The sequence below is a fragment of the Chiloscyllium plagiosum genome, unplaced genomic scaffold (assembly GCF_037043375.1).
Source record: "Chiloscyllium plagiosum isolate Xiang-an unplaced genomic scaffold, Cpla_swu_hap1 HiC_scaffold_23, whole genome shotgun sequence".
NCBI classification, from domain to species: domain Eukaryota; kingdom Metazoa; phylum Chordata; class Chondrichthyes; order Orectolobiformes; family Hemiscylliidae; genus Chiloscyllium; species Chiloscyllium plagiosum.
Window position 1 is genome coordinate 28,972,572 of NW_028270161.1, and position 26,131 is coordinate 28,998,702.

The window sequence follows — 26,131 nt, forward strand, 5'->3', positions numbered from 1 at the left end:
TGCATTTTGGAAGGTCAAACTCGAATGCTGAATATAGGATTAAAGACAGGATTCTTGGCAGTGTGGAGGAACAGAGGCATCTGGGTGTACAAGTACATAGATTCCTCAAAGTTGCCACCCAAGTGAATGGGTTGTTAAGAAAGCATATGGTGTTTTGGCTTTCATTAACAGGGGGATCGAGTTTAAGAGCCGCGAGGTTTTGCTACAGCTCTACAAGTCCCTGGTGAGACCACACTTGGAATATTGTGTCCAGTTCTGGTCACCCTACTATAGGAAAGATACACAGGCTTTGGAGAGGGTGTAAAGAAGGTTTACCAGAATGTTGCCTGGACTGGAGAGTTGCTTTATGAAGAGAGGTTGACCAAACCCGGACCTTTCTCTCTGGAGAGAAGGAGGAAGAGAGGAGACTTGATCGAGGTATACAAGATAATGAGTGGAATAGATAGAGTTAATAGCCAGAGACTTTTCCCCATGGCAGGATTGACTGGTACGAGGAGGCATAGTTTGAAGATATTAGGAGGAAGTTATAAAGGAGACGTCACAGGTAGGTTCTTTGCGCAGAGAGTTGTGAATGCATGGAATGCGTTACCAGCTGTGGTGGTGGACGCAGAGTCATTGGGGACATTTAAGTGACTGCTGGACATGCACATGGATAGCAGTGAGTTGAGGGGTGCTTAGGTTAAGTTATTATATTTTACATTAGGATTAAACCTCGGCACAACATCGTGGGCCAAAGGGTCTGTTCTGGGCTGTACTTTTCTATGTTCTACTGATCACTGAGAGCTTATAAGGGAGAACTGCCAAGGTGGGTGAATGGGAGTTAAGTCAGGCAGAAACAAAGAAATAAGGGGGGGGATGTGGGGTGTGAAACACTGAATTGAAAGAGAAAGAATGATTGGCTGAAAAGATTTTTTTAAAATGTAATTTTAACTTTTCTTGAGTATCTAAACAATGCACTGCTTCAAGGAATGAGACTTTACATTGGATTGGGGAAGTTGGATGGCAATGCACTAATATTATTCATATCATTGAAAAGGTGCACAATATGGTGTTCATGAGTTCATAGGATCCAGTGGGAAAAGGAAAGTAGAACTGGAAGTGGGTAGGAAAGGTTCTCAGAGTCCCACTTCCCTCAGAAATCTCATGTTAACAGTAAGCTGGGTAGTCACTTATTCAGCAGCTAGATGCTTTGAGATGTTGCTTGGATTGTGACCTGGTGCAAAAATAAGTGCTTGGTACCATATTGATGAGGAGAAAGTGAGGACTGCAGATGCTGGAGATCAAACCTGAAAAATGTGTTGCTGGAAAAGCGCAGCAAGTCAGGCAGCATCCAAGGAGCAGGAGAATCAACGTTTCGGGCATAAGCCCTGAAGAAAGGCTTACGCCCGAAACGTTGATTCTCCTGCTCCATGGATGCTGCCTGACCTGCTGCGCTTCTCCAGCAACACATTTTTCCACCGTATTGATGAGGTACCAGTAGCAAAGCTTTGATGTGAAAACTCCTTACTTTAGCAATCATCCCAGAAGCCATCATCTGAGGACTCAGGTTTACCAGATTTCAGCTACCAATGACCCTTCCAATATTCACAGAAACCCACAGAATAAAAGTGCTTTTCAGCATGGCTGAAGCAAGATGCTGAGTGGCCTCAAGGTACAGTGACAACTTCTATGGCTGTTTGAAAAAGCTGCAAGACCTTCTTATTTGGGCATAGAAGATTGTAGCTCCCCATCTAACCAAGTAAATCTGAGTAAAGGAAGCAAACGTGGTCATAGAAAGGTTATCTCCAAAGGAGACCAGGAGATTGCTGCTATCCTGATCTATTGATCTGAACATATACATCTCTCACCACCATCCCCTGTCTCAGCCCCTGGTTTGTTTTTTACTTGGAGGGGTCTCCACTATAACATATTTTATCCAAGGCAGTGTCCACCTGACTGGGAACAAATGTTTCATACAGTCCAATCTACCCCACTCTTCAGGTCCTTGCCAATCTCATTGTTAGAAGCCCGCTTTCATCAAGGGGATCTCAACACTAAATAAATAACTTTGCAATTCCTTTCTAGCTATGAAATAATAAAATATAATTCCACAGTTGCAAGAGAAGTAATGAGAATGACTGTTGCCTGTTACACACTTTGAAAAGTTGCCAGGAAGCCTGTCCCCTATGTTCTCATCATAATATGTAAAGGACCAACACAATAGAGCTTCATTGCCTAATTAACAAGCTAGGTGCTTTTCAATTGTTGATTTTGAGAACATGATGGCTTCTCCACAAAACTGCTGTGTGTCCCTTGCAAAATGTAGGAGTGGCATCACACCTTCGGCAATTCTGACTCAACATTATCTCATGTAATTTTGCATCCTTTCCCCATTGCCAATGTTGGTTTTGCTTCATAGATACAAAATCCTAGTTATTAATTACCATATTTAACTTGCTGGGATGTTTTAATTACTATGCAAATCCACAAGCTCTTAAAAATAATGGGGAGGCAATGTTGATCCGGTGAAAGAATGGATTAAAGATGCAAATCCTCTATAAGGTTCTAGATATCCACAATCATATTTTTAAAAAAAATCTCAAACTTGTTGGCAACTTGCAATTTAATACTGAAGAGTTTGGGGCCATTATTGTAGCAATATTGTTTTCTCGAGGTTCTCAATTTGCAGCAAAAGTATCAGAAGGCTAGAATACTTCTGTTCTGGCTCATGACATATACAAGACTAATCTCCGAATCATCGGTGCTAATCTCCATATTGAACATCACTTGGTGAAAGCACTGAGGATGGCAAGATCTCAGATGTACTCTGGGTTGGGATTTCAATGTCCACTACCAAGAGTGGTTTAGCAGCAGTACTACAATGATTGAGCTAGTCATTTCTGAAATGTTGGAATGCATCTGTGGGTGATGCTGAGGGAATGAACAAAAGAGAAAAACATACTTGATCTCATCCTTACCAATCAGCCTACCTCAGATGCATCTGTCCAATATATTATTGGTAAGAATGATTACCACATAGTTCTTGCAAACATGAAGTCCTGCCTTCGCCTTACATTGTGCTGTGTGGCACTGTCACAGTGCTAGACCAAACAGATTGAACAACTTGAGAATCGGCATCCATGAAGCTTGTTGAGCCATCTGGAGCAGAATTTGCAACCTCATGGAGCTTCATATCCCCTACTCTACCATTACCACCAAGTCAAATGACAAACCCTGGTTCAATGAAGAGTGCAAGAGGGTATACTAGGAGCAGCACCAGGCATACCTAAAAATGAGGTGTCACCTGGTGAAGCTACAAAACAGGATTGTTTGAATGCCATACAATAAGCAAGTAAAAGATAGAGCTAAGTGATCCAACCACCAATGAATCAGATCTAAGGTCTGCAGTCCTGCTGCAAATTGTGAATGGCAATCGACAATTAGACAACTCACTGCAGCAGGCGGCTCTTCAAATATTCCCATTCTCAATAGTGGGACAACCCAGGACATCTGTGCAAAAGATAATGCTAAAGCATTCGCAACAACCTTCAGCCAAAAGTGCCAAGTGGATGTCTCCTCAAGAGGTCCCCAGCATCACAGATGCCAGTCTTCAGCCAATTTGATTTACTTCACGTGATAATGAAAAACATATGGAGGCACTATTTACTGCAAAGACTATGGGCCCTGATAGCATTACAGCAATAGTACTAAAAGCTTCTGCTACAGAACTTGCCACTCCCCTCGCCAATGTATTTCAATACAGCTACAAGACTGGCATCTACTTGACAATGTGGAAAATTGTGCACGTATGTCCAATACATAAAAAGCAGAACAAATTCAAATCAGCCAACAACCAGCCCTCGATCATCAAAAGTGATTAAGTTGTCAACAGCAATAACCTGCTCACTGACCCAGTTTGGATTCTTCCAGGGCCACTCAGCTCCTGACCTCATTACAGTAAGGATTAGTAAGATACATTGTCTGTATGTGAAGTCAGAATTGTAAATACAGTACTTGTGTCAGGACTATCCATAAAAATAAACTAGTTACCTTCGTAAGTCCCACTTTCTAAGAGTGAACCACTTTTTTCAAGTTCCATAAATTCTTCCACAGTCACAAAATTGTAGTCAACACCAGGGACCTCTCCTTCTTTAGGTGGCCTTGTAGTACCTAAAGAGCAATAACAGAATCATTGATTTATGGTTTGGTGATATCGTCCATAGTTTCATTGATTCAACTTTCTAAATGAGTAAGCAAATTGTGTAATGTATTATAATAGCCAGGGAAGAAACAAATTAACTATTAATAAAATAGTAATTGGTAGCTTATTAATTCTTCTTAAAGTGATGAATCACAATAATGAAACATATCATGTTCTTTTTCAACTACTGTATATATTTTTAGCAGGTTGGCATACTTGATGGACATATTTTCTACTGTCAAAATTACACCATGAACATATTCTTTCAACCTGAATTTCAGTCATTCATACTGTCTAAATTTCAGATGCTACATAATTATTGTTTTAAACTATGTGTTAACACTCCCTTGCTCTGTATATTATGGAAACACAGGCCTATAATTTCGAGGAGTTCTACATCAAGGTGCAAAAAAATTAACACCAAGTGCAGTGAAAATATGAATACACTTCTGAGGAGGTGCTGAGTACTTTTGAAATATTGTTAAACCCTAAAACTGGAAATCTATTTGTTCTGAGATATAGGGTATTTGACTTGACAAAAAAAAGGGAAAATATAGCCATACACAATAGAAACAACTGGAACAAAATGAAGAAGATCATGGTGCAAGAGCTATGCTATTTTGATCAGGAATTGCAACAAGAAAATTAAAGTTATCACTATAAATAAGCTACAATCCACAAGACCAGTATATAGAAACATAAATCTTGCTCTGGTACAGAAGGAGGCAATTCTGTTTCTTGTTCCATATCAACCAGTCGTATATTACCTGTCCAGTCAAAACCAGTGCTTAATCTGTAGTTCTGCAGATTACATCACCACAAGGGTGCAGAATACCTTCACCATCATTCCAGGCAGTGAGTTCCAGAATCTCACCACCCTCAGAGCAAAGAAAAACTTCAACTCTCTCATAATCCTTCTATTAATAACTATAAATCTTTATCTCCTAGTTATTGGTCTTCCTGGTAATAAAAATAGTTGATTCCTTTTTGATTTACTAAGGCTCCTCCTAATTACTTACATGCTAATTAAATCACACCTTAGTTCTCTCTCTTCCAAAGATAACAATTCTAGCCTACCTAATTTTTCTTCATGGCTACAATTCTCCACTTTTTGCAACATGTCTTACGTATCCTTTCAGGTGTAATCACATTCTTCTTTAATGTGGTGTCCAAAACTGTGTTCTAATTGTGTTTTATGTGGTTGTAGCTGCTCTTGCCTAGTAAAATATTCCAGATGCCTTTTAGACTAACTTTTCTACCTGCTCTGCAGTTCTCAAAATACACAGAGGCAGCAAACAAGTTTGCCTCCAAGAGTCTCCAAGTGCTTCAGAAAATGTAGTCATGTAAGTGACCGATCATAGTAAAGTAACTTCTTTAAGTAAAATGGTGAGGAACTGCTGCTCAGATTGCAAGCTGCTTCTGCTCAGTGTTTACTGCTGATAGGCTTATTAGTGAGTCTGTCATCAGCAAATGCAGCAGTGAATTCGTCTGCTGTTACAGTAACAGCTTGTTGTTAGGAAAGTTAATGCTGGCAGTGAGAGAATTGCCAGAAACATCGAAGCTATGGGCTGGATGAGAGGTTGTATAGCTGATGTAGGAGGGAGGACCAAAGTACTCCTTTTCGTGAGATTGGAAAGGGGGACTGAGAACTGAGTTTTTGCCAAGACAGCTTTTTGGTAGATCTGGAAATTGCCTGCTGGGTTTAAGGAGCGGGATGGGGAGAAGAGACATGGAAGAGCTACAAGGGGCATGGAGAAATGAGACACTTCAAAGGAGAGAGGATGGTTTTAAATGTGTATACAAAACAAGCCAGAAAAAGTTAAAATCACTGACACTTGCCTTGGAAATGAATGTGAATCTTTAAGGCTACATAGGTTCAGGAGCTACTTGTCTTGGAAAATAAATGTGGTGGACCACACAGGATAGTTCAGGAAATATTGCTGAATCAGGATCAACAGCTCCATTTAAAATGAACTAGAGTCATACTTAACATTTTTTAATTACATTGGAAAATAAATATTAAGGGTAAAAAGCTGGGAAAACATTTCTTCAGAAGTATTTTAAGTTACCTAGAAATTACTCAGCAATGTGGCGGCACGGTGGCACAGTAGTTAGTATTACTGCCTCACAGCGCCAGAGACCCGGATTCAATTCCCGCCTCTGTGTGGAGGTAGCACATTCTCCCCGTGTCTGCATGGGTTTCCTCCGGGTGCTCCGGTTTCCTCCCACAATCCAAAAATGTGCAGGTTAGGTGAATTGGCCATGCTAAATTGCTCGTAGAGTTAGGTGAAGGGGGGAATGGGTCTGGGTGGGTTGTGCTTCGGCGGGTCGGTGTGGACTTGTTGGGCCGAAGGGCCTGTTTCCAAACTGTAAGTAATCTAATCTAATCTAATTTCACCACCTCTCAATGTGCATTGTTATCTTGTCAGCTATATGTCAACAAAATCATCAATCCATTTGAAATAAATGGGTTTTTGCCCATACTAAGTATGCAAACCAGAGAAAGTCACAAGACCATCCTAATCGTTGTATGCAAATATTATCATTAGTTTCTTAGAGTGGAAATCGACAGTGATATTGGGGTGAAGCTCACAACAGAAGGAGGAAAAGGACCCTAAAATTTAGGTCAACAGAAGTAATTCTTGTTGTTTAAATAACAGCTGAGAAGCTACATAACATTTCCTTGTTGGCAGCCTCAACTCTTTCTTGCAGAATTTCAAACTCATCCACGATGCCATTGCAAGGTTTTATCCCATACAATGTCCAAACTGCATATCGAGAATCAATTTATTCCACATTCAACAGATCAGGTGTTCAGTTCTGCATTGCTTCCACATTTGAGATTACCATGAAGGACAAACCTTCTCAACTTCTCCCCTCACCAAGACATGGTGACCCTCAGGTTAAAACACCACCAGTCCTTCTAATGACAGAGCAGCCTGATGATCTGGTAGGATGATGGCCACAGTTGCTGTGTTGTCTCAGTTGACTTATTAGCAGATTTTTGTACAATTATGTTTCCCAAAATAGTTTTCAGGCAGTTAGGAAATTCAAACAGGAAGTGGGAAAGGAACAACTTAATGAAGCCTAAGTATTGTCACTGAGATAGGTCTTGAGGAGAAGTTTGAAATTGAGACATGTGGAAAAGTGTAAAAAGGAAAGAAGTTTGGAAGATAATTCCCGGTTGCAGAAAGTGTTGTCTGAATGCTTTGCCAGTCATGGTGAAGCAAGAGTAAGATGATATTAGGCAAATAGTCAAAAACTTTATCTTTGAACTTTGCGATGGCAGAAGATAATGAGAATGAGGAGATAGGCAACAACAGTATTTTTCATCTACTCTTGTTTTTATCCAAATGTACTAAGCTGTTCACCTCAAGTTCTACTCCAAGGTTGTAACTTCTTATTAAAAATGCATATAGCAACACATTTCAGACATCCTAGCGAGATGATAAAGCTGGAGGAATGTACCAGCATTCTCAACTCACTACTCTACAGGTCATAAAATAAAATAATATTCCTAGTTATCACGGTGACCAACTAAATACCATATCAGCTTTAAACTAAACAATCTATCAAGCAGATTTCTTAATACACATAATTGTGGGTTTCTCATTAAAGCAAAATGTTTTCAATAAATATGCAATAATTGGTTAATATGCCTAATAAATAATATAAAACTATAAATTTGAGGGTGTTTCTCTGCATTGCAAACCAGCTGTCCAGCCAACTGAGCACCATACATGACTTCAAAGAATGAATTTCTTGACATTTTAAAAAACACCAGTTAAATAACTACCAACCCTATTAGAAAGAAACAGAAATAAATAAATAAATACATTTTGGATTATTAGGATTTTAGATTTCCTCAAAGATTTGTCCTGTTTCTAATATTAGATTGAGCATACCATCTTTAACGTGAAGACTTGAAGCATAACTGACTTCATTTAAATGCAGAAAGCCAGTTGCTTCCAAGATCCTGATCATAACAGTACATTGTATCTCTTTCAATTTTGTTAAAATCATGACTGTGCTGGAGATCTATTTCTAAATTGGCAACACTCTCACTGTTTTGAAGCACAGAGATCAGGCACAAGAGCAGCGGATAGAACAAATGAACAGAGGTTTTGATCCCAGTTGTTCAGTCCAGAATTTTAATGTGCATAAGACATCACAAAGAAAATCTTTCAGTGTCTCATATTTGTCTATTTTTTCAGCATTTAACTGTGGAATTATGATACAGTAACAGTTGCATAACAGAAAGAAAAATACAATTCTAAGTATCAGCTTAACGTAAAATTTGAAGCAAAACGAATTTGAATCCTGAGACTAGTTCTTTTACTATGAGAGCCAAAGAAGCCTCTGATGATTTAATTAGTATACAAAATGTAGTGTAGAGAATGAACTAAGCCACTGTTTGGAAAACTTAGCATCCTGCCACTATTGTTGTATGTACTAATTACCACGACTTCCTGCCTGAAAAATAATGACACATTTTACATTTTTATCTCCTTTTTGTATTTTGGAAATTGAAAATATTTCAGAAACAAAATTTACAAAAGAAAAATCTCCCTCTGCTTTTGTGAACATAACTTTACAATCTGAAGCATATTCCAAAATGAATCATTGCTTTATAGGAGTTTCTTACCAAAATGTACTGAGGGCATATTAAATCATTGAAACTTTGAAGTATTGAACATGGACAGAAATGCATGTCACCTCCTGCATGAGAAAGGAAGCATTTTCTCACATGTTTTTACTGCTGTCATTGAGAGACAGACATCTGGAGATTATTACAAAAATCATTATTCACTACCCTGATAGTTGTTCCTAAAGGGTAATGAAATAAAGCAGTATGAAGACTACATATAAGTTAAGAAAAGTTATTTCAGTATGCAATAACAGATTTTTCCTTGTGACACATATCATAAGGGTCAAAACAGCAAAGGGGAAAAACGTATATTCAAATCCATTAAAATGGTAGTCATTACATAATGGGAATCTTCTGATGAACTCAATAGTTCTATAGCATATTCTGGAAATAGGTCAGATCTCTCAAGCTGCCTGTTACTTTATGCTGGTGATGTTTGCTGATTAATTATAAAGGTGAAAATAGAAGCACCAGAATGGTAAAATGAATTAGAGAATCAACATAGTTTCATGTACTGATAGGATGTTAATTTAATTTCCACCTTCTGAAATCCCTTTTCTACAGATAATCTAAATGGTTCAGTAGACTGGGAGGGACAACTAAAAAAGTTATCATTAGGTCATTTTCCTCCTGACAAAATACAGTAAACAGACCAGTCATTCTTTTTTCTAGCAATAAATCGTAAGGAATAGGAAGACCAGAAAGAGAGCAAAGAAAAAAGAAATCAAATGAACACATCAGACAGCAAATACATTAAAATTTGTTTTAAAACACATGACATGATTAGTGATGAAGTAAGAGTACATCTGAATGCTGCTGCACTGCATGTAGGCTTGATGACATGTCTTTCAGGCATTTCACCATGGCAACAAAGTCCCTTTAAATGTTCTGCAGTTTCCAAAAGACAACAATTACTGTCAAATCATTCAGCTGCAGCTGCCTATGTTCTATAAGTATGGTGATTACAGAATTTCTGAAGAATGCTGCTGCTTCACCTCAGAATCATGGGATTAAAAAATGTTAAACTGAAAAGTTTTCTACCATGTATAGTCATATATTACAACTGAAAATATGTTTTCAAGTTTCAGTTGTTTTTCTCCCTCTCAATTTGTGTTAATAGCTGAATACTTCGTATAATTCTTCTGCTCAGAAAAAATAATTGTTTTAAAATATTGACTTCAATAAAAGTTATATTATAGGTAGTCAATCCACTTGTGATAGTTTACCTCTGTCAGGCTGGTCAAATTATCTCCATAAGTGTTCATAAAGCAATACTTTATTCAAATGGCTGAGAATACATTGAAGTCAAAATATAAATTGCCATTTAATCCTTTCTGTGTTTTCGATGTCATGAGATTATCAGGTATTATGGCACCACTGCATGCTACAAAAGGAATTAGGCTGTTTGGATGAGTATTCTTACAGACAACTTGCACACTGTGCTCTTACAGGCAAGTTGCACTCCGTGAAAAGGTATCTCAAAGTTTCTGGGTTACAATAAATTCAAGTACACACCCCAATTGCACTAGCAAGGAATGAAAAGCACAAACAAAAACCAAAAAACAACTCAATGATATCCAATAATGCTAGCTGACTTTTACATAATTTTATGAAGGAGTTGATGAAGACAAATGTGGATGAAGAGGGAAAGGGAATTGGAGAACACATTTTAGAACAAGAAAAGAATGCCAACGATGAGGATGGGAGCTGATGGGAAGAGTGGAAGGGCAAGAATAGGCATAAAGAAATAATGGTGAAATGGGAAGCAAACAAAGCACTCTGAAGAGTAAGAGACAGAGGACAAGAAGTGTAATATAGATGACATAAAGTGTTGCTGCAGAGGAAGAGAAGAATGAGAATGGTGAGGGAAAATGAGATACATAACGATAGTGCAAACTTTGTTTCCGCTGTGAAATTACTTTTTGTATACAATTCTGTTTGTCAATTGGGTCATACAATAGGATGTATAAAAAATTATATTTTGAGATGAGTGTCCATATCTAGGGCAAAAGAATCGGATATCTCTGTTCTTGATAAATAATTTTGAAGCTATAGAAATGAAACCTTTGTGTTACAGGCTCTATGTTTAGATTAGATTAGATTACAGTGTGGAAACAGGCCCTTCGGCCCAACAAGTCCACACCGACCCGCCGAAGCGAAACCCACCCATAACCCTACATTTACCCCTTACCTAACACTACGGGCAATTTAGCATGGCCAATTCACCTGACCCTGCACATCTTTGGACTGTGGTCCAGACTGTGGGAGGAAACCGGAGCACCCGGAGGAAACCCACGCAGACACGGGGAGAACGTGCAAACTCCACACAGTCAGTCGCCTGAGGCGGGAATTGAACCCGGGTCTCTGGCGCTGTGAGGCAGCAGTGCTAACCACTGTGCCACCGTGCCGCCCACATGTTGTTTAATATTTGTGATTTCCAAATCAACACGCTCCTATCATGGACAAAGCTTGTGTGATGACCTTTCATCATGAGCAGTAGTGTGAGGAAAATTTGTAATTTCTTTAAAATTGTCTAAAGAATCTGTAATTTTTTTAAAAACTATTTGAAAGGATTTTCTAAAGTTTGCATTGATTGTAATTTTCTTGAATAGAAAGAAATACTGCTCCATGTGACCTAGTACCCCTTGACCTGGACGTAGTGCCAAAAGTAATGAAGACAAAATGGAAACAATGTGAACAGACACAAGGGTAAGATGCAGACCAAAGGAGATGTACAGGAGAAGGGATGCAGGGAAGATATTTTACAAGCAACTGTGGGTTTATAATAGTTAAACAGGGCAGAAGGCTGAAAACTAAAGAGATGGTTAGGAACATTCTAAGATAGAAGTAGGAGTAGATCTTTCAGTCCCTTCTATCTGTTCTACCATTCTAGATCATGGCTGTTAATCTACATTGGTGTTATTTTTGCATTGGTATTTCTTGATTCATTGGTATTTAAAATTCTAACTATCACGATCTTGAATATACTTAATGAATAAATACCACAACCCCCTGAGTAAAAATATTGCTTATTTCACTACTAAATGATTCATCCCTTATCCTGAGATGGTGTCCTCTGATTTCAGATCTCCCAGCTCCAGCAAACTTTTCTTTTTCTGCACCCATCCTGATTAGTCCTTGAGAAATTGAATAGGTTTTAATGAGATGAGCTTGAACCTTTTCAAAGTCCAATGAAAACAGGCCCGGTCCCTTTAATATTTCCTTACAGGACAAATCCATAAACCTAGGAATTAGCCTGGTAAACTTTTGCTGCACTTCCTTCCTTAGGTAAGGGGATGGAAACTGCACAAAATACTCCAGGTGCAATCTTATCAAGTGTCTACAAATTTGAAGCAATACATCTTCTGTCCTCAACTCAAATCCTTTTGTGATATTGACCAGGATACTATTTCCCTTCCTGTTTGCTTCCTGCACCCACATGTCAGCATTCAGTGATGTGGACAAGTACAATGACACTCAGGTCCCTTCAGACATCAATATTTTCCAATCTTTCATCATTTAACAAATAACCTGCACTTCTGTTCCTCCTACTAAGATGGATAACTCCACACTCAAACATTATACTATATCTACTATATTCTTGACATTCAAGCAGCCTCTCCAAAATGCTTGGAAGTCACTTTGCATTATCCTGATGACACACATACCGATCTAGTTTTGTGTCATCTGCTTAATTGGAAATCAGACATTTGGTCCTTATGTCCAAATAATTTTTATAGATTGTGAACAGCACAGCTCAAGCACTGACCCATATAGTACCAGTATCACAGCCTGCAAATCTAATATGGACCCTTCATTCTGATTGTTTTCTTTCCATTAATCAATTATCAATCTGGTATATTACCAGCTCAAATCCTCCAACCCTGGCAACATCCTTGTAAATCTTTTCTGAACCCTTTCAAGTTTCACAACATCTTTCCGATAGGAAGGAGACCAGAATTGCATGCAATATTCCAACAGTGGCCTAACCAATGTCCTGTTCAGCTGCAACATGACCTCCCAACTCCTGTACTCAATACTCTGACAATTAAAGGAAAGCATACCAAATGCCTTCTTCACTATCCTATCTACCTGCGACTCCACTTTCAAGGAGCTATGAACCTGCACTCCAAGGTTTCTTTGTTCAGCAATACTCCCTAGGACCTTACCATTAAGTGTATAAGTCCTGCTAAGATTTGCTTTCCCAAAATGCAGCATCTCACATTTATCTGAATTAAACTCCATCTGCCACTTCTCAGCCCATTGGCCCATCTGATCAAGGTCCTGTTGTAATCTGAGGTAAACTCCTTCGCTGTCCACTACACCTCCAATTTTGGTGTCATCTGCAAACTTACTAACTATACCTCTTATGCTCACATCCAAATCATTTATATAAATGATGAAAAGTAGTGGACCCAGCACCCATCCTCGTGGCACTCCACTGGTCACAGGCCTCCAGTCTGAAAAACAACCCTCTACCACCACCCTCTGCCTTCTACCTTTGAGCTAGTTCTGTATCCAAATGGCGAATTCTCCCTGTATTCCATGAGATCTAACCTTGCTAACCAGTCTCCCATGGGGAGCCTTGTCAAATGCCTTACTGAAGTCCATATAGATCACATCTACTACTTTGCCTCATCAATCCTCTTTGTTATTTCTTCAATCAAGTTTGTGAGACATGATTTTCCAAGCATAAAGCCATGTTGACTATCCCTAATCAGTCCTTGCCTTTCCAAATGCATGAGCTGAAAATGTGTTGCTGGAAAAGCGCAGCAGGTCAGGCAGCATCCAGGGAACAGGAGAATCGACCTTTCGGGCATAAGCCCTTCTTCAGGAATCATTTCCAAATGCATGTACATCCTGTCCCTTAGGATTCCCTCCAACAATTTGCCCACCACTGACGTCAGGCTCACCGGCCTATAGTTTCCTGGCTTGTCCTTACCACCCTTCTTAAACAGTGGCACCACGTTAGCCAACCTCCAGTCTTTTGGCACCTCACCTGTGACTATCGATGATACAAATACATCAGTAAGAGGCCCAGCAATCACTTCCCTAGCTTCCCACAGAAATCCTGGGTACACCTGATCAGGTCCTGGGGATTTATCCACATTTTTGCGTTTGAAGACATCCAGCACTTCCTCCTCTGTAATATGGACATTTTTCAAGATGTCACCATCCATTTCCCTACAGTCTATATCTTCCATGTCCTTTTGCATAGTAAATACTGATGCAAAATACACGTTTAGTATCTACCCCACCTCCTGCGGCTCCACACAAAGGCTGCCTTGCTGATCGTTGACGGGCCCTATTCTATCCCTCATTACCCTTTTGTGCTAAATTTATTTGTAAAAACCGTTTGGATTCTCCTTAACTCTATTTGACAAAGCTATCTCATGTCCCCTTTTTGCCTTCCTGACTTCTCTCTTAAGCATACTCCTACTGCCTTTATATTCTTCAAAAGATTCACTCGATCTATCCTGTCTATATCTTACATATGCTTCCTTCTTTTTCTTAACCAAACCCTCTATTTTTTTAGTCATCCAGCATTCCCTATACTTACCAACTTTTCTTTCACCCTAACAGGAATATACTTTCTCTGGACCCTCGTTATCTCATTTCTGAAGGCTTCCCATTTTCCAGTCGTCCCTTTACCTGCAAACATCTGACCCCAATCAGCTTTTGAAAGTTCTTGCCTAATACCGTCAAAATTAGCCTTCCTCCAATTTAGAACTTCAACTTTTAGATCAGGTATATTCTTTTCCATCACTATTTTAAAACTAATAGAATTATGGTCGCTGGCCCCAAAGTGCGCCCCCACTCAGTCACCTGCTCTGCCTTATTTCCCAAGTGTAGGTCAAGTTTTGCACCTTCTCTAGTAGGTACATCCACATACTGAATCAGAAAATTTTCTTGTACACACAATTAACAAATTCCTCTCCATCTAAATCCTTAACACTATGGCAGTCCCAGTCTATGTTTGGAAAGTTAAAATCCCCTACCATAAACATCCTATTATTATTACAGATAACTGAGATCTACTTACAAATTTGTTTCTCAATTTCCCTCTGACTATTAGCGGGTCTATAATACAATCCCGATAAGGTGATCATCCCTTTCTAATTTCTCAGTTCCACCCAAATAACCTCCCTGGGTGTATTTCCGGGAATATCCTTCCTAAGTACAGCAGTAATGCGATCCTTTATCAAAAAACCACTCCCCCTTTTTCCCAGTCCGGCACAGCCATCTTCTCCTGTGTACCTTCATAATTTTGTTTACAAGCTACGCCTAAACAGATTGTTCTTCCAATCAAAGATCCCTTCTGACTAATGTATCAATCCCATCTCTCATTAGTAGCACCACCCAATCCTCCTTTTCCTTTTAGACCATCCTTCTTAAACGTCAGACATTGGAACACCAATTGTGAATTGGATAATGCTTTTGCTACTCTTTCAGTTTTACTAGAATTAACCAGACACATCCATGGGGTTTGATAATGGGCTATTACAAATAAATATCTGGAGCACCAGTGCCATCATGCTTGTCATGAAGTTAGCTGAAGAAATTCTGGAGGACTGTGCCATTTGGTTGGCTAACTTGGGATGGTGGATAACTTGGGATGCTAGTGAATGTGACTTGATTGCTGGTTTGATTGAGTGGGAAAGTGAGAGATCCTACAAACCAGAGGCTGAGCTAGAGAAATTTAGAACTGCAAATGGTGTCACCTGTCTGTGGGAAATGTTGCAGGTTTGTGTAAGACAAATCTTTAATATTAAAGAGTGAAACTTACCTTTACATTAGCAGTATAATTCAAGTAATTCAAAGTAAAATTTACAAGAAGAGAAAACTTGTTGACAATATTTTCATTTGTGGGTCATTTTGTAAATTTTATCATTTTGATTTAAAGTTTCTCCATGGGGAGAACAATAATAGGAAGATCAGTAAAACAAAATAACCCTGCTTGCTCTTGTGCACCAATTAGCAGTCAGTTCAAGAGCTACAATTAGCACACACTTTGTTAGGTCATATCACTCACTATCTCAACTGAAGATAATACTTGTTCAATGACAACCAAAGAATAAAGGAGAAATAAACAGGGATAAAGATACTGTTCTGAATCTCTTAGAGACAGCTAGCTTTTATTAAAAAATTCAAAATGAGAAGACATGGGTGTAAAGTGACAAGAGAAAGATTTAAAAGGAATCTGAGGGGCATCCTTTTAATGCAGAGGGTGGTGCATGTATGGAATGAGCTGCCAGAGGTAGTGGAGGCAGGTACAATTACAACATTTAAAACACATCTGAATACTAAGGGTTTAGATGGATATGGGCCAAATGCAGACAGATTGGACTATATCAGATTGGGATGTTTGGTTGTCCTGATGAGATGGTCTGAAGGATCTGTTTCTGTGCTTTGTAACTCTATGACAAAGTCCACTTTACAGGTTTATTTTACACAGTCCCTTAATTAATCATCTGATTTTCTTGGACCCATTCCAAAGTGCTTCTCAGCTTATAGAGTCATAGAGATGTACAGCATGGAAACAGACCCTTCGGTCCAACCCATCCATGCCGACCAAATATCTCAACCCAATCTAGTTCCACCTGCCAGCACCCGACCCATATTCCTCCAAACCCTTCCTATTCATATACCCATCCAAATGCCTCTTAAATGTTGCAATTGTACCAGCCTCCACCACATCCTCTGGCAGCTCATTCCATACATGTACCACCCTCTGTGTGAAAAAGATGCCCCTTAGGTCTCTTTTATATCTTTCCCCTCTCACTCTAAACCTATGCCCTCTAGTTCTGGACTCCCCGAACCCAGTGAAAAGACTTTGTCTATTTATCCTATCCATGCCCCTCATAATTTTGTAAACTTCTATAAGGTCACCCCTCAGCCTCCGACGCTCCAGGGAAAACAGCCCCAGCCTGTTCAGCCTCTCCCTGTAGCTCAGATCCTCCAACCCTGGCAACATCCTTGTAAATCTTTTCTGAACCCTTTCAAGTTTCACAACATCTTTCCAATAGGAAGGAGACCAGAATTACACGCAATATTCCAACAGTGGCCGAACCAATGTCCTGAACAGCCGCAACGTGACCTTCCAACTCCTGTGCTCAATACTCTGACCAATAAAGGAAAGCATACCAAACACCTTCTTCACTATCCTATCTACCTGCGACTCCACTTTCAAGGAGCTATGAACACGCACTCCAAGTTATCTTTTTTGAGGTATTTTATATGCTGTTAGCTTTGGTGGGTTTATTTCCATTCTTTTCCTTTCCCAGCTAGTGACTTTTAACACCAGAACTTTCCTTCACTGTGAAAACTTTTTCTGGTGATTCTGATAGTGCGAATTAGTGGATTGTCCAGCTTTGTTTCAAATTGTATGTCTGTAAAGCATGCAAGACAACACTTTACCTCAATATACTTGTCAATAATAAATCAAATCAAATTGTCACAAATTTGTTTTTCCTATTCCAAGTGCAAGCTCTCACAGGCATTCCAGTATATGACTTCTGGCCTGTACCTACTCCCTGTCTCCAAATTCAGGCAGAATTCTTCACTTGGTTCTTTCATGGGTTGTGGACACCATTGGGTAGGCTAGCATTTATTGTCTCTCTAATTGCCCTTGAAATGAATAACTTAGAAAGGCCAATTCAGACAGCAGTTAAAAGTCAATGACATTGCTATGAATCTGGGGGCACAAGGCAGCTGGATTAGGTAAAGAAAGCAGATTTCCTTTCCTAAAGGGCATATGTGAATCAGTTAGTTTTTACAATAATCAATTATTGTTTTCGCGGTTGCCAACGCTGAGATGAACTTTATATTTCAGAAATATTAAATTAATTCAAATTTCACCAGCTACCATGGTAGGATTTGAAAACATGCCCTCAAACTTAGCCTGAGGCTTACCCTCCTCTAGCTTATCTCTCCATGCTTCAGGCTCTCTGCCTTTATTCCTGATGAAGGGCTTTTGCCCGAAACGTCGATTTTGCCTGTCCTCGGATGCTGCCTGAATTGCTGTGCTCTTCCAGCACCACTAATCCAGAATCTGGTTTCCAGCATCTGCAATCATTGTTTAGACCAGTGACATTGCCAATATGCCACTGTCTCTTGTTTCTGAGAGTTTTCAGTGATATCATAGCAACCTTTTCCTTCTCCAAACCCATCTCCATTGCAAAATGTATCTTGCTAGGCAGAAATACTGATTAGTTATTCTTAAGATCACAACTCATTTTTATTTAAGAGTCATAGAATCATTCAGCATGGAAACAGACCCTTCAGTCCAATTCATGTTCCCAAAGTAAACTGGTCCCCTCTGCCTGCATTTGGCCCATATCCCTCCAAACCTTTCTATTCATGTCCTTTTTCAAATATCTTTTAAACATTCTAACTGTACCTACATCCACCACTTCCTCGCGCAGTTCATTCCACATACCAAACGGCACGGTGGCACAATGGTTAGCACTGCTGCCTCACAGCGCCGGAGACCCGGGTTCAATTCCTGCCTCAGGCGACTGACTGTGTGGAGTTTGCACGTTCTCCCCGTGTCTGCGTGGGTTTCCTCTGGGCGCTCCGGTTTCCTCCCACAGTCCAAAGATGTGCAGGTCAGGTGAATTGGTCATGCTAAATTGCCTGTAGTGCTAGGTAAAGGGTAAATGTAGGGGTATGGGTGGGTTGCGCTTCGGTGGGTCGGTGTGGACTTGTTGGGCTGAAGGGCCTGTTTCCACACTGTAATGTAATGTAATCTAAAAACTGTGTAAAAAAGCTCCCCCTCGTGTCCTTTTCAAATCTTTCTCTTCTCACCTTAAAAATATGATACTATCCTATCTCCCCCGGTCCAGGAACTCCCCGCATATGTTCAGGACACCACCCATGCCCTTCACCTCCTCCAAGACTTTCATTTCCATAGTCCCCAATGCCTCATCTTCACCGTGTACATCCAGTCCCTATACACCTCCATCCGCCAAGACGAGGGCCTCCAAGCCCTCCGTTCCTTTCTCTCCCGAAGTACACCGGGACCCTTCCACTGACACTCTCATTTGTTTGGCTGAACTGGTCCTCACCCTCAATCATTTCTCCTTTGAATCCTCCCACTTCCTCCAGACTAAAGGGGTAGCCATGGACACCCACATGAGCCCCAGCTATGCTTGTCTCTTTGTTGGTTACATGGAATAGTCCATCTTTCGCACTTACAGTGGCACCATTCCCTACCTTTTCCTCCGCCACATTGATGACTGTATCGGCGCCACCTCGTGCTCCCATGAGGAGGTTGAACAGTTCATCAACTTCACAGTATATTCCATCCTGATCTTAAGTTCACCTGGATCACTTCAGACACCTCCTTCCCCTTTCTGGATCTCTCCATTTACATCAACTGTGACCGTTTCAACACTGACATCTTCTACAAACCCACCGACTCCCACCGCCACCTGGACTACACCTCCTCCAACCCTGCCTCCTGTAAAAATGTTATCCCATTTTCCCAATTCCTCTGCCTCCACCTCATCTGCTCCCAGGAGGACAAGAACACACCAGATGGTCTCCTTCTTTAAAGTCCACAATTTCTCCTCCCACGTGGTTGATAATGCCCTCTAATGCATCTCATTCACTTCCTGCACCTCTGCCCTCAAACCCCAACCCTCCAACTGCAACAAGGACAGAATGCTCCTGGTCCTCACCTTCCACCCACCAACCTCTGTATACATTGCATCATCCTCCACCATTTCTGCCACCTACAAATGGACCCCACCACCAGAGATATATTTTGCCCTCCATCCCGATCTGCTTTCCGTAAAGACCATTCCCTCTGCGACTCCCTCATCAGATCTATGCCTCCCCATCAAATCACCCACCCTTCCTGGTACCTTCCCCTGCCACCACAGGAATTGCAAAACCTGCGCCTACACCTCCCTCCTCATCTCCATCCAAGGCCCCAAAGGAGCCTTCCACATCCATCAGAGTTTTACTTGCACTTCCACACTTGTCATTTACAGTATCCATTGCTCCCGATGCAATCTCCTCTACATTGGGGAAACAGGACGCCTACTCGCAGAGTGCTTCAGAGAACATCTCCTAGACACTCGCACCACCCAACCCCACTGTCCCGTGGCTGACCACTTCAATTCCTCCTCCCACTCCGCCAAGGATATGCAGGTCTTGGGCCTCCTCCAGCGCCACTCCCTAACCAACCGACGCCTGGAGAAAGAAGGCCTCATCTTCCGCCTTGGGACCCTCCAATCCCACGGCATCAATGTGGATTTTATCAGTTTCCTCATTTCCCCTCCCCCCACCTTATCCCAGTTCCAACCTTCCAACTTGGAATCACTCTCATGACCTGTCCTACCTGTCCATCGTCCTTCCCACCTATCTGCTGCACCCTCCTCTCCGAGCTATCACCATTACTCCGACCTCCATCGACCTATTGCATTCTCAGCTGCCTTCCCCCCCCAGCCCCCACCCCCTCCCATTTATCTCATCATCCCCTCGACTCACAACCTCATTCCTGAAGGGCTTTGCCAAAATGTCAATTCTCCTGCTCCTTGAATGCCGCCTGACCTGCTGTGCTTTTCCAGCAGCACACTCTCAACTCTAATCTCCAGCATATACCGTCCTCATTTTCTCCTCCTTGAAAATATGCCTCCTCGTCTTGAACTCCCCCACCTTACGAAAAAGAGCTTTGCTATTCACCTTATCTAAGTACCTTAAGATTTTATAAACTTGTATAAGATTCCTCAACTTCCTATGTTCCAGTGAAAAACGTCCCTGCCAATCCAATGTATTCTTAATAACTCAAACACTCCAGTCCCAGCAACGTTCTGGTAAAACTTTTCTGAACGCTCTCCAGTTAATAATTTAATAATACAGTTTAATGTATCTTGGAATTAAATGAATGATTTAAAGCATAACTGTTTATAACCCAACATCCTTACACCTTCCTCAGATTTTAGAAATTAACAGTTTAACCACTGCAAACACAACTGCTGCTGTCATTGTCTTTAATTTGAAGATCTTACACCTATTTCCAGTAAAATATCTCAGGCGTCCCTTCAATCATAAATAATATGACACCTAGGCCTGTTGTTAGGCAGACATCAGAGAAGTTCACATGACCTTTTCCATTTTGCTTGAATGAAAGACTGTAGGACACTAATATGAAAATATAGCTCCAGTTCGACCAAATTAACCAGCATGCAGTAGAGGTAGCAAGAGTTTGAACATAATAGACTATGTAAAAAACTGCCATGCAGACATTAGGTTACTAGATTGATTTCAGAGATGAAGGGTTTGCTTCATAAAGAGAGATTGAGTGTTTTAGGATTGCACTCTCTGGAGCTTAGAAGAATAAGAGGAGACCTAATTGATATACACAAGATTCTAAAGGGGATTCAAAAAGTAGATGTAGAAGGATGATTCCTCATGTGGCACAATCTAGAATGAGAGATCAGTTTTAGGATAAGTGGTAGCAGAATTAACAGAGATGAAGAGAAATTAGTTCTCTCAAATGGTCATGAATCTGTGGAATTCACTGCCGCAGACTGTGGTGGGTGTTGTAAACTGAGTAGATCTAAGGAGGAGATAGACAGATTTTTAATTAGTAATGGTTTGGAGGGTCATGCAGAGTAGGTTGGAAGCTGGAGTTGAGGTCGAGATGAGTTAAGCCATGATTGTATCAACTAGTTGAGCAGGCTTGAGGGGTTGAATTGTTTATTCCTGATTGTAATTCGTATGTTCATAAACTAGAAAACAAGATTACAGCTACAACCACACAAGATAACCTAACATAATCTAATCACCTGCCTGTTGGAAGCATTATGAAATAGCTTGATAAAATTTTCTAGAGTTCATTCATAAAAAGAAATGTGACTTGAGACCCTCCAAATTCAATTTTTGTCATTTCCCTGATTCACCCTCTTATTGGTCATTTTTCTGACTAAGCCTCTCACATTTGCCTGTCCCACTTGGGGTTTCACTGAGTGAGGGAGTTGTTGTGATGCTAGGATCTGGGAATGCAACTGCATTGAGAATGTCAATCAGATCTAGACTCAGGACCTTCTTTAACTGGCAATGTGATTCCAAGTTCAGAGCTCCAGGTTTGCAAAAATGCAAAAGTGCCAATCTGGGGCTGTTATAATCAGTGTCCTCACGAAAGTCACATAGTGTTCAAGATTTGTGTAAAGATTTGTAGCTCAGGTGCCAGTTGTTGTGGTTGTGGGTGTGTTTGCTGAGCTGGAAAGTTGATTTGCAGATGTTTTGTCCCTGTCTAGGTGACATCTCCAGTGCTTTGGAGGCTCCTGTTAAGTGCTGCTGTACTATGACTTGGTACCGTTCCTGCTGCTTCTGGTTTCCGGTTCTGGTTGTTTGTTGTAGTGGATGGTATATTGGGTCCAGGTCAATGTGCTTGTTGATAGAGTCCATGGACGAGTGCCATGCTTCTAGGAATTCCCTTGTTGTCCTGTGTTGAGCTTGTCCCAATATTGTTGTGTTGTCCCATCGAATTTGTGGTCCCTGTCAACTGTGTGTATGACTACTAGGGAGAGCTGGTTGTGGCATTTAATGGCTAGTTGATGTTCATGGATGCGGATTGTTAGTTACCTGCCTGTATGCCCTATATTGTGTTTCGTGCAATCTTTGCATGGAATTTTGTAAATTACCTTAGTCTTGCACATGATGGGTATTGGGTCTTTAGTCCTGATGAGTTGTCTGAGCATGGCTGTCGGTTTATGAGCTGTCATGATTCCCAGTGGTTGGGAAAGTCTGGCTGTCAGTTCCGAGATGATTTTTATGTAAAAAGTTAAAAATCACACAACACCAGGTTATAGTCCAACAGGTTTAATTGGAAGCACACTAGCTTTCGGAGTGACGCTCATTCATCATCATTTTTATGTAAGGTAGCATGACTAGTGAGTTAAATTGTGGCATGTCCTCGTCATGTTGTTTGTCTGTTATTCATCTGCGGATGAAGTTGAATGGAAATCCATTCTTGGCGAAGACTCTGTAGAGGTGTTCTTTTCCTTCCCTTCGTAGGTTGGGAGTGGTGCAGTGTGTTGTAGCCCTTTTGAACAGGGTCCTAATGCAGCTTCTGTTATGTGTGTTTGGGTGGTTGCTGTTGTACTTTAGGACCTAATCGCTATGTGTGGCTTTCCTGTATACTTTTGTGGTGCATTCACCATTCTGTATTCTTTGTACCATCACATCCAGGAATGGAAATTGACTGTTGGTTTCCTTCTCTTTTGTAAATATGATCCCTATGAGTATGGTGTTGATGATCTGTTGTGTGTTGTCGATTTCTGTTCTCTTAATGATAACAAAAGTGTTGTCTATGTATCTGATCTAGAGTTTAGATTGGATTGTGGTAGGGCTGTACGTTCCAATCTTTGCATCACTGCTTCTGCTATGAGCCCAGAGATGGGTGAGCCCACAGATGTTCCATTGATCTGTTCATTTATTTGATTGTTGAATACCAAGCACTGGATTAGTAGTTTGAATATGCAGTCTTTGTTGATAGGTTCCCTGTCATGTTGTTTGCTGTGCCTGTCTACCTGCAAAGACTGCACAAAATACCATATATTGACAGTAATTTTAAAGCAAAGAGACTACATTGAGAAAGCGAAAGAACTACTTGCAGATAACAACACTTACCAACAAGTGGTGATAGACCCAACCCCACAACTAGAGAACTGAACCACAGTCCTACTCAAAGAATTTCAGAAATCTGGAGAAATAAATAAGACCGACTTCCAAAAAAATGAAACTAGATGGATCCAACACACCCTGTTTCTATGGATTACCCAAAATTCACAAACCAGGAGCTCCACTCAGACCCATAGTCTCGTTACCTGGAACACCAACTTAGATTGGCCAAGGAGTTATACCAAAGACTAAAACACTTAGTAGAAGACTCACGCCACTCCATCCACTCCACCCAAGAATTCCTGAAGACCATCAAAGACACCAAGATAGAAGAGGATGAAATAATGGTCTCCTTTGATGTAACAGCTCTGTTCACATCCATCAACATCAACCTGGCCAAGGAAACACTGACTACACTATTAGAAAACCAAAGACACATACACCAACCACCATTAACTTCATCGGCAAGGACAATATCGTCAAGCTAGTGGACCTATGCCTTACCACCCACTTTACCTTCAACCACAAAACCTAAAGACAAATTAACGGAACACCCATGGGATCTCTGATATCAGGATTCTCAGCAGAGGCAGTAATGCAGAGACTCGAACAAACAGCTCTACTAACCATCCAATCCAAACTTTGGGTCTGCTATGTGGATGACACCTTTGTCATCACTAAACAAATTAGAGGAAACCTTCAAGACCATCAATAATACCCTTACTGGCATAAAATTCACAAAAGAGGAAGAAAACAACAACAAACTGCCATTCCTAGATGTCGTAGTAGAGCGAACAGCCAATGGGGAACTTCAAACCAGCGGCTACAGGAAAACAACACATACTGACCAAATACTGAACTACAGAAGCAATCATCCCAACACCCACAAACGAAGCTGCATTAGAACATTATTTCAATAAGCCACCACACACTGCAGCACAGAAGAACTACGAAGAACAGTATTCAAATAGAACAAGTACCCAATGAACACAGTCTACTGATTTCTTAGCAACAAACCCCAACAAGTAGACAAAACACATCCAGAAATCCTAGCAACTCTCCCCTACATCAAAGACATCTTGGAAATGACTGCCAGACTTACCCAGACCTCTTGGCATCATGGTAGCCAACAAACCCACCAACATACTAAAACAACAGCTAATGAACTTGAAAGACTCCATACAGACAACAAGCAAAACTAATGTCATTTACAAAATACAGTGCAAGGACCGTGAACATCAATTAGCCACAAAAAGACATGACCCACTCTCACTAGTATCCATACATACAGATGAGGAAGGACACCATTTCAACTGGGACAACACATCCATCCTAGGACAAGCGAAACAGAGACATGCACGAGAATTCCTAGAAGCATGGCATTCCAACCAGAACTTAACAACAAACACAATGCCTTGGATCCCATTTACTACCCCTTGAGAAAAAGAACAGGAAAGGACATCACCACACGAAAAGACGTCGTCACAGAAATGACATCACCAACCCAAGGAAACCTAAACACATAAATAAAAAGCGGGCCATGCCACTCGTGCTTCATCTGGAGGCTCACTAATGATGTTACCTAGCATGGTGATGAAACGTCCAAAAAAAGAACCTTCTAGCTCAGCAAACAAACCTATATCCAAAAACTGTACAATAAAACATTGTTCTTTTTAAAAATGCATTTTTCCTGATATTCCACTTGAAACATTTGTTCTTAATTGCTTTACTATCCTGGGAGTATTGAAGTGCAATGTGTTCGATATTTGGCATTGCTGATTAGAGGACGTAACTAATGTACAACTGCTCAGTATTTTAAAGGACGTGCCATTTGATCACATAATGAAATTTCAATTTCTGGAGCCTTGGAAATAAAAGATATACACTTGGTTAGACTCCATAACTCGAGATACAGGGGTGACACCAGATGACTCTCATCCAAAACCAATGGAATGAGTTAATTTTAATGAACTGGATTAGATCATTGTTGTGGAAAGATTGTCTGATGTAGATATTTTGTAAACCCTTCAGAAATGTGACCTACATCATATGCCATATTTTAAAATCTAAACTCTAAGAATAATACTTTTTATGTATACATATATGAAAATATCAGCAACCTTTCATTACAAACATCTTTCCAAATAAATTCTACTTGATTCATATATACTGGTCATTTGTATTTTGTTAGGTCAATCTTAACAGAGGAACCACTGTTATAAGTTAAAATTTGGAATTTAGATGTTTTAAATAAATCTGTGTTACGCCTCAAAATCTCTAAAACTCACAATCTGCAGACTCCTTGCACAACCACAACTCCCTTACTTATATTGAGGGTTCTAGAAAGGTAGGCAGCAGAGTTAGGGACCAGGAGGTCCAGCATGATAAAGGACCAATCAGAGACTGAGTATGGGAGTGGAGAACTTTGCAATTTGAAGGGTTTGTACAAGGAAGTAGATTAGAGAATGGCACACATGGTAGCAAATTGGCACTGACTGGATCATTTTTATAAAATACTCCCATTCAACTTTTGCAGTTTATTCAAGCAAATAAATGTCTACATTTAAATATCTACATGGAAACGTATTTTAGAGCTCTGAATCAAATTGCTGCCAGAATTGTGAATCCAGTAAAGGCAGAGTGCTTGAAGGTTTTTTTTAAAGCACTGC

General features: G+C 40.4%; 1 protein-coding gene across 19 annotated transcripts in view; it reads right to left on the reverse strand.

Annotated features, from left to right (window-relative positions):
* Positions 1-26,131, reverse strand: part of LOC122561721 (membrane-associated guanylate kinase, WW and PDZ domain-containing protein 2) — a 687,684-nt gene that overhangs the window by 234,572 nt on the left and 426,981 nt on the right. For all 19 annotated transcript variants that reach the window (XM_087999522.1, XM_087999521.1, XM_087999517.1 and 16 more), the window contains one exon: positions 4,030-4,149. In XM_087999522.1, coding sequence (XP_087855648.1) covers positions 4,030-4,078 — 49 coding nt within the window. In that variant the 5' untranslated portion in view covers positions 4,079-4,149. The remainder of the gene's footprint in view (positions 1-4,029; positions 4,150-26,131) is intronic.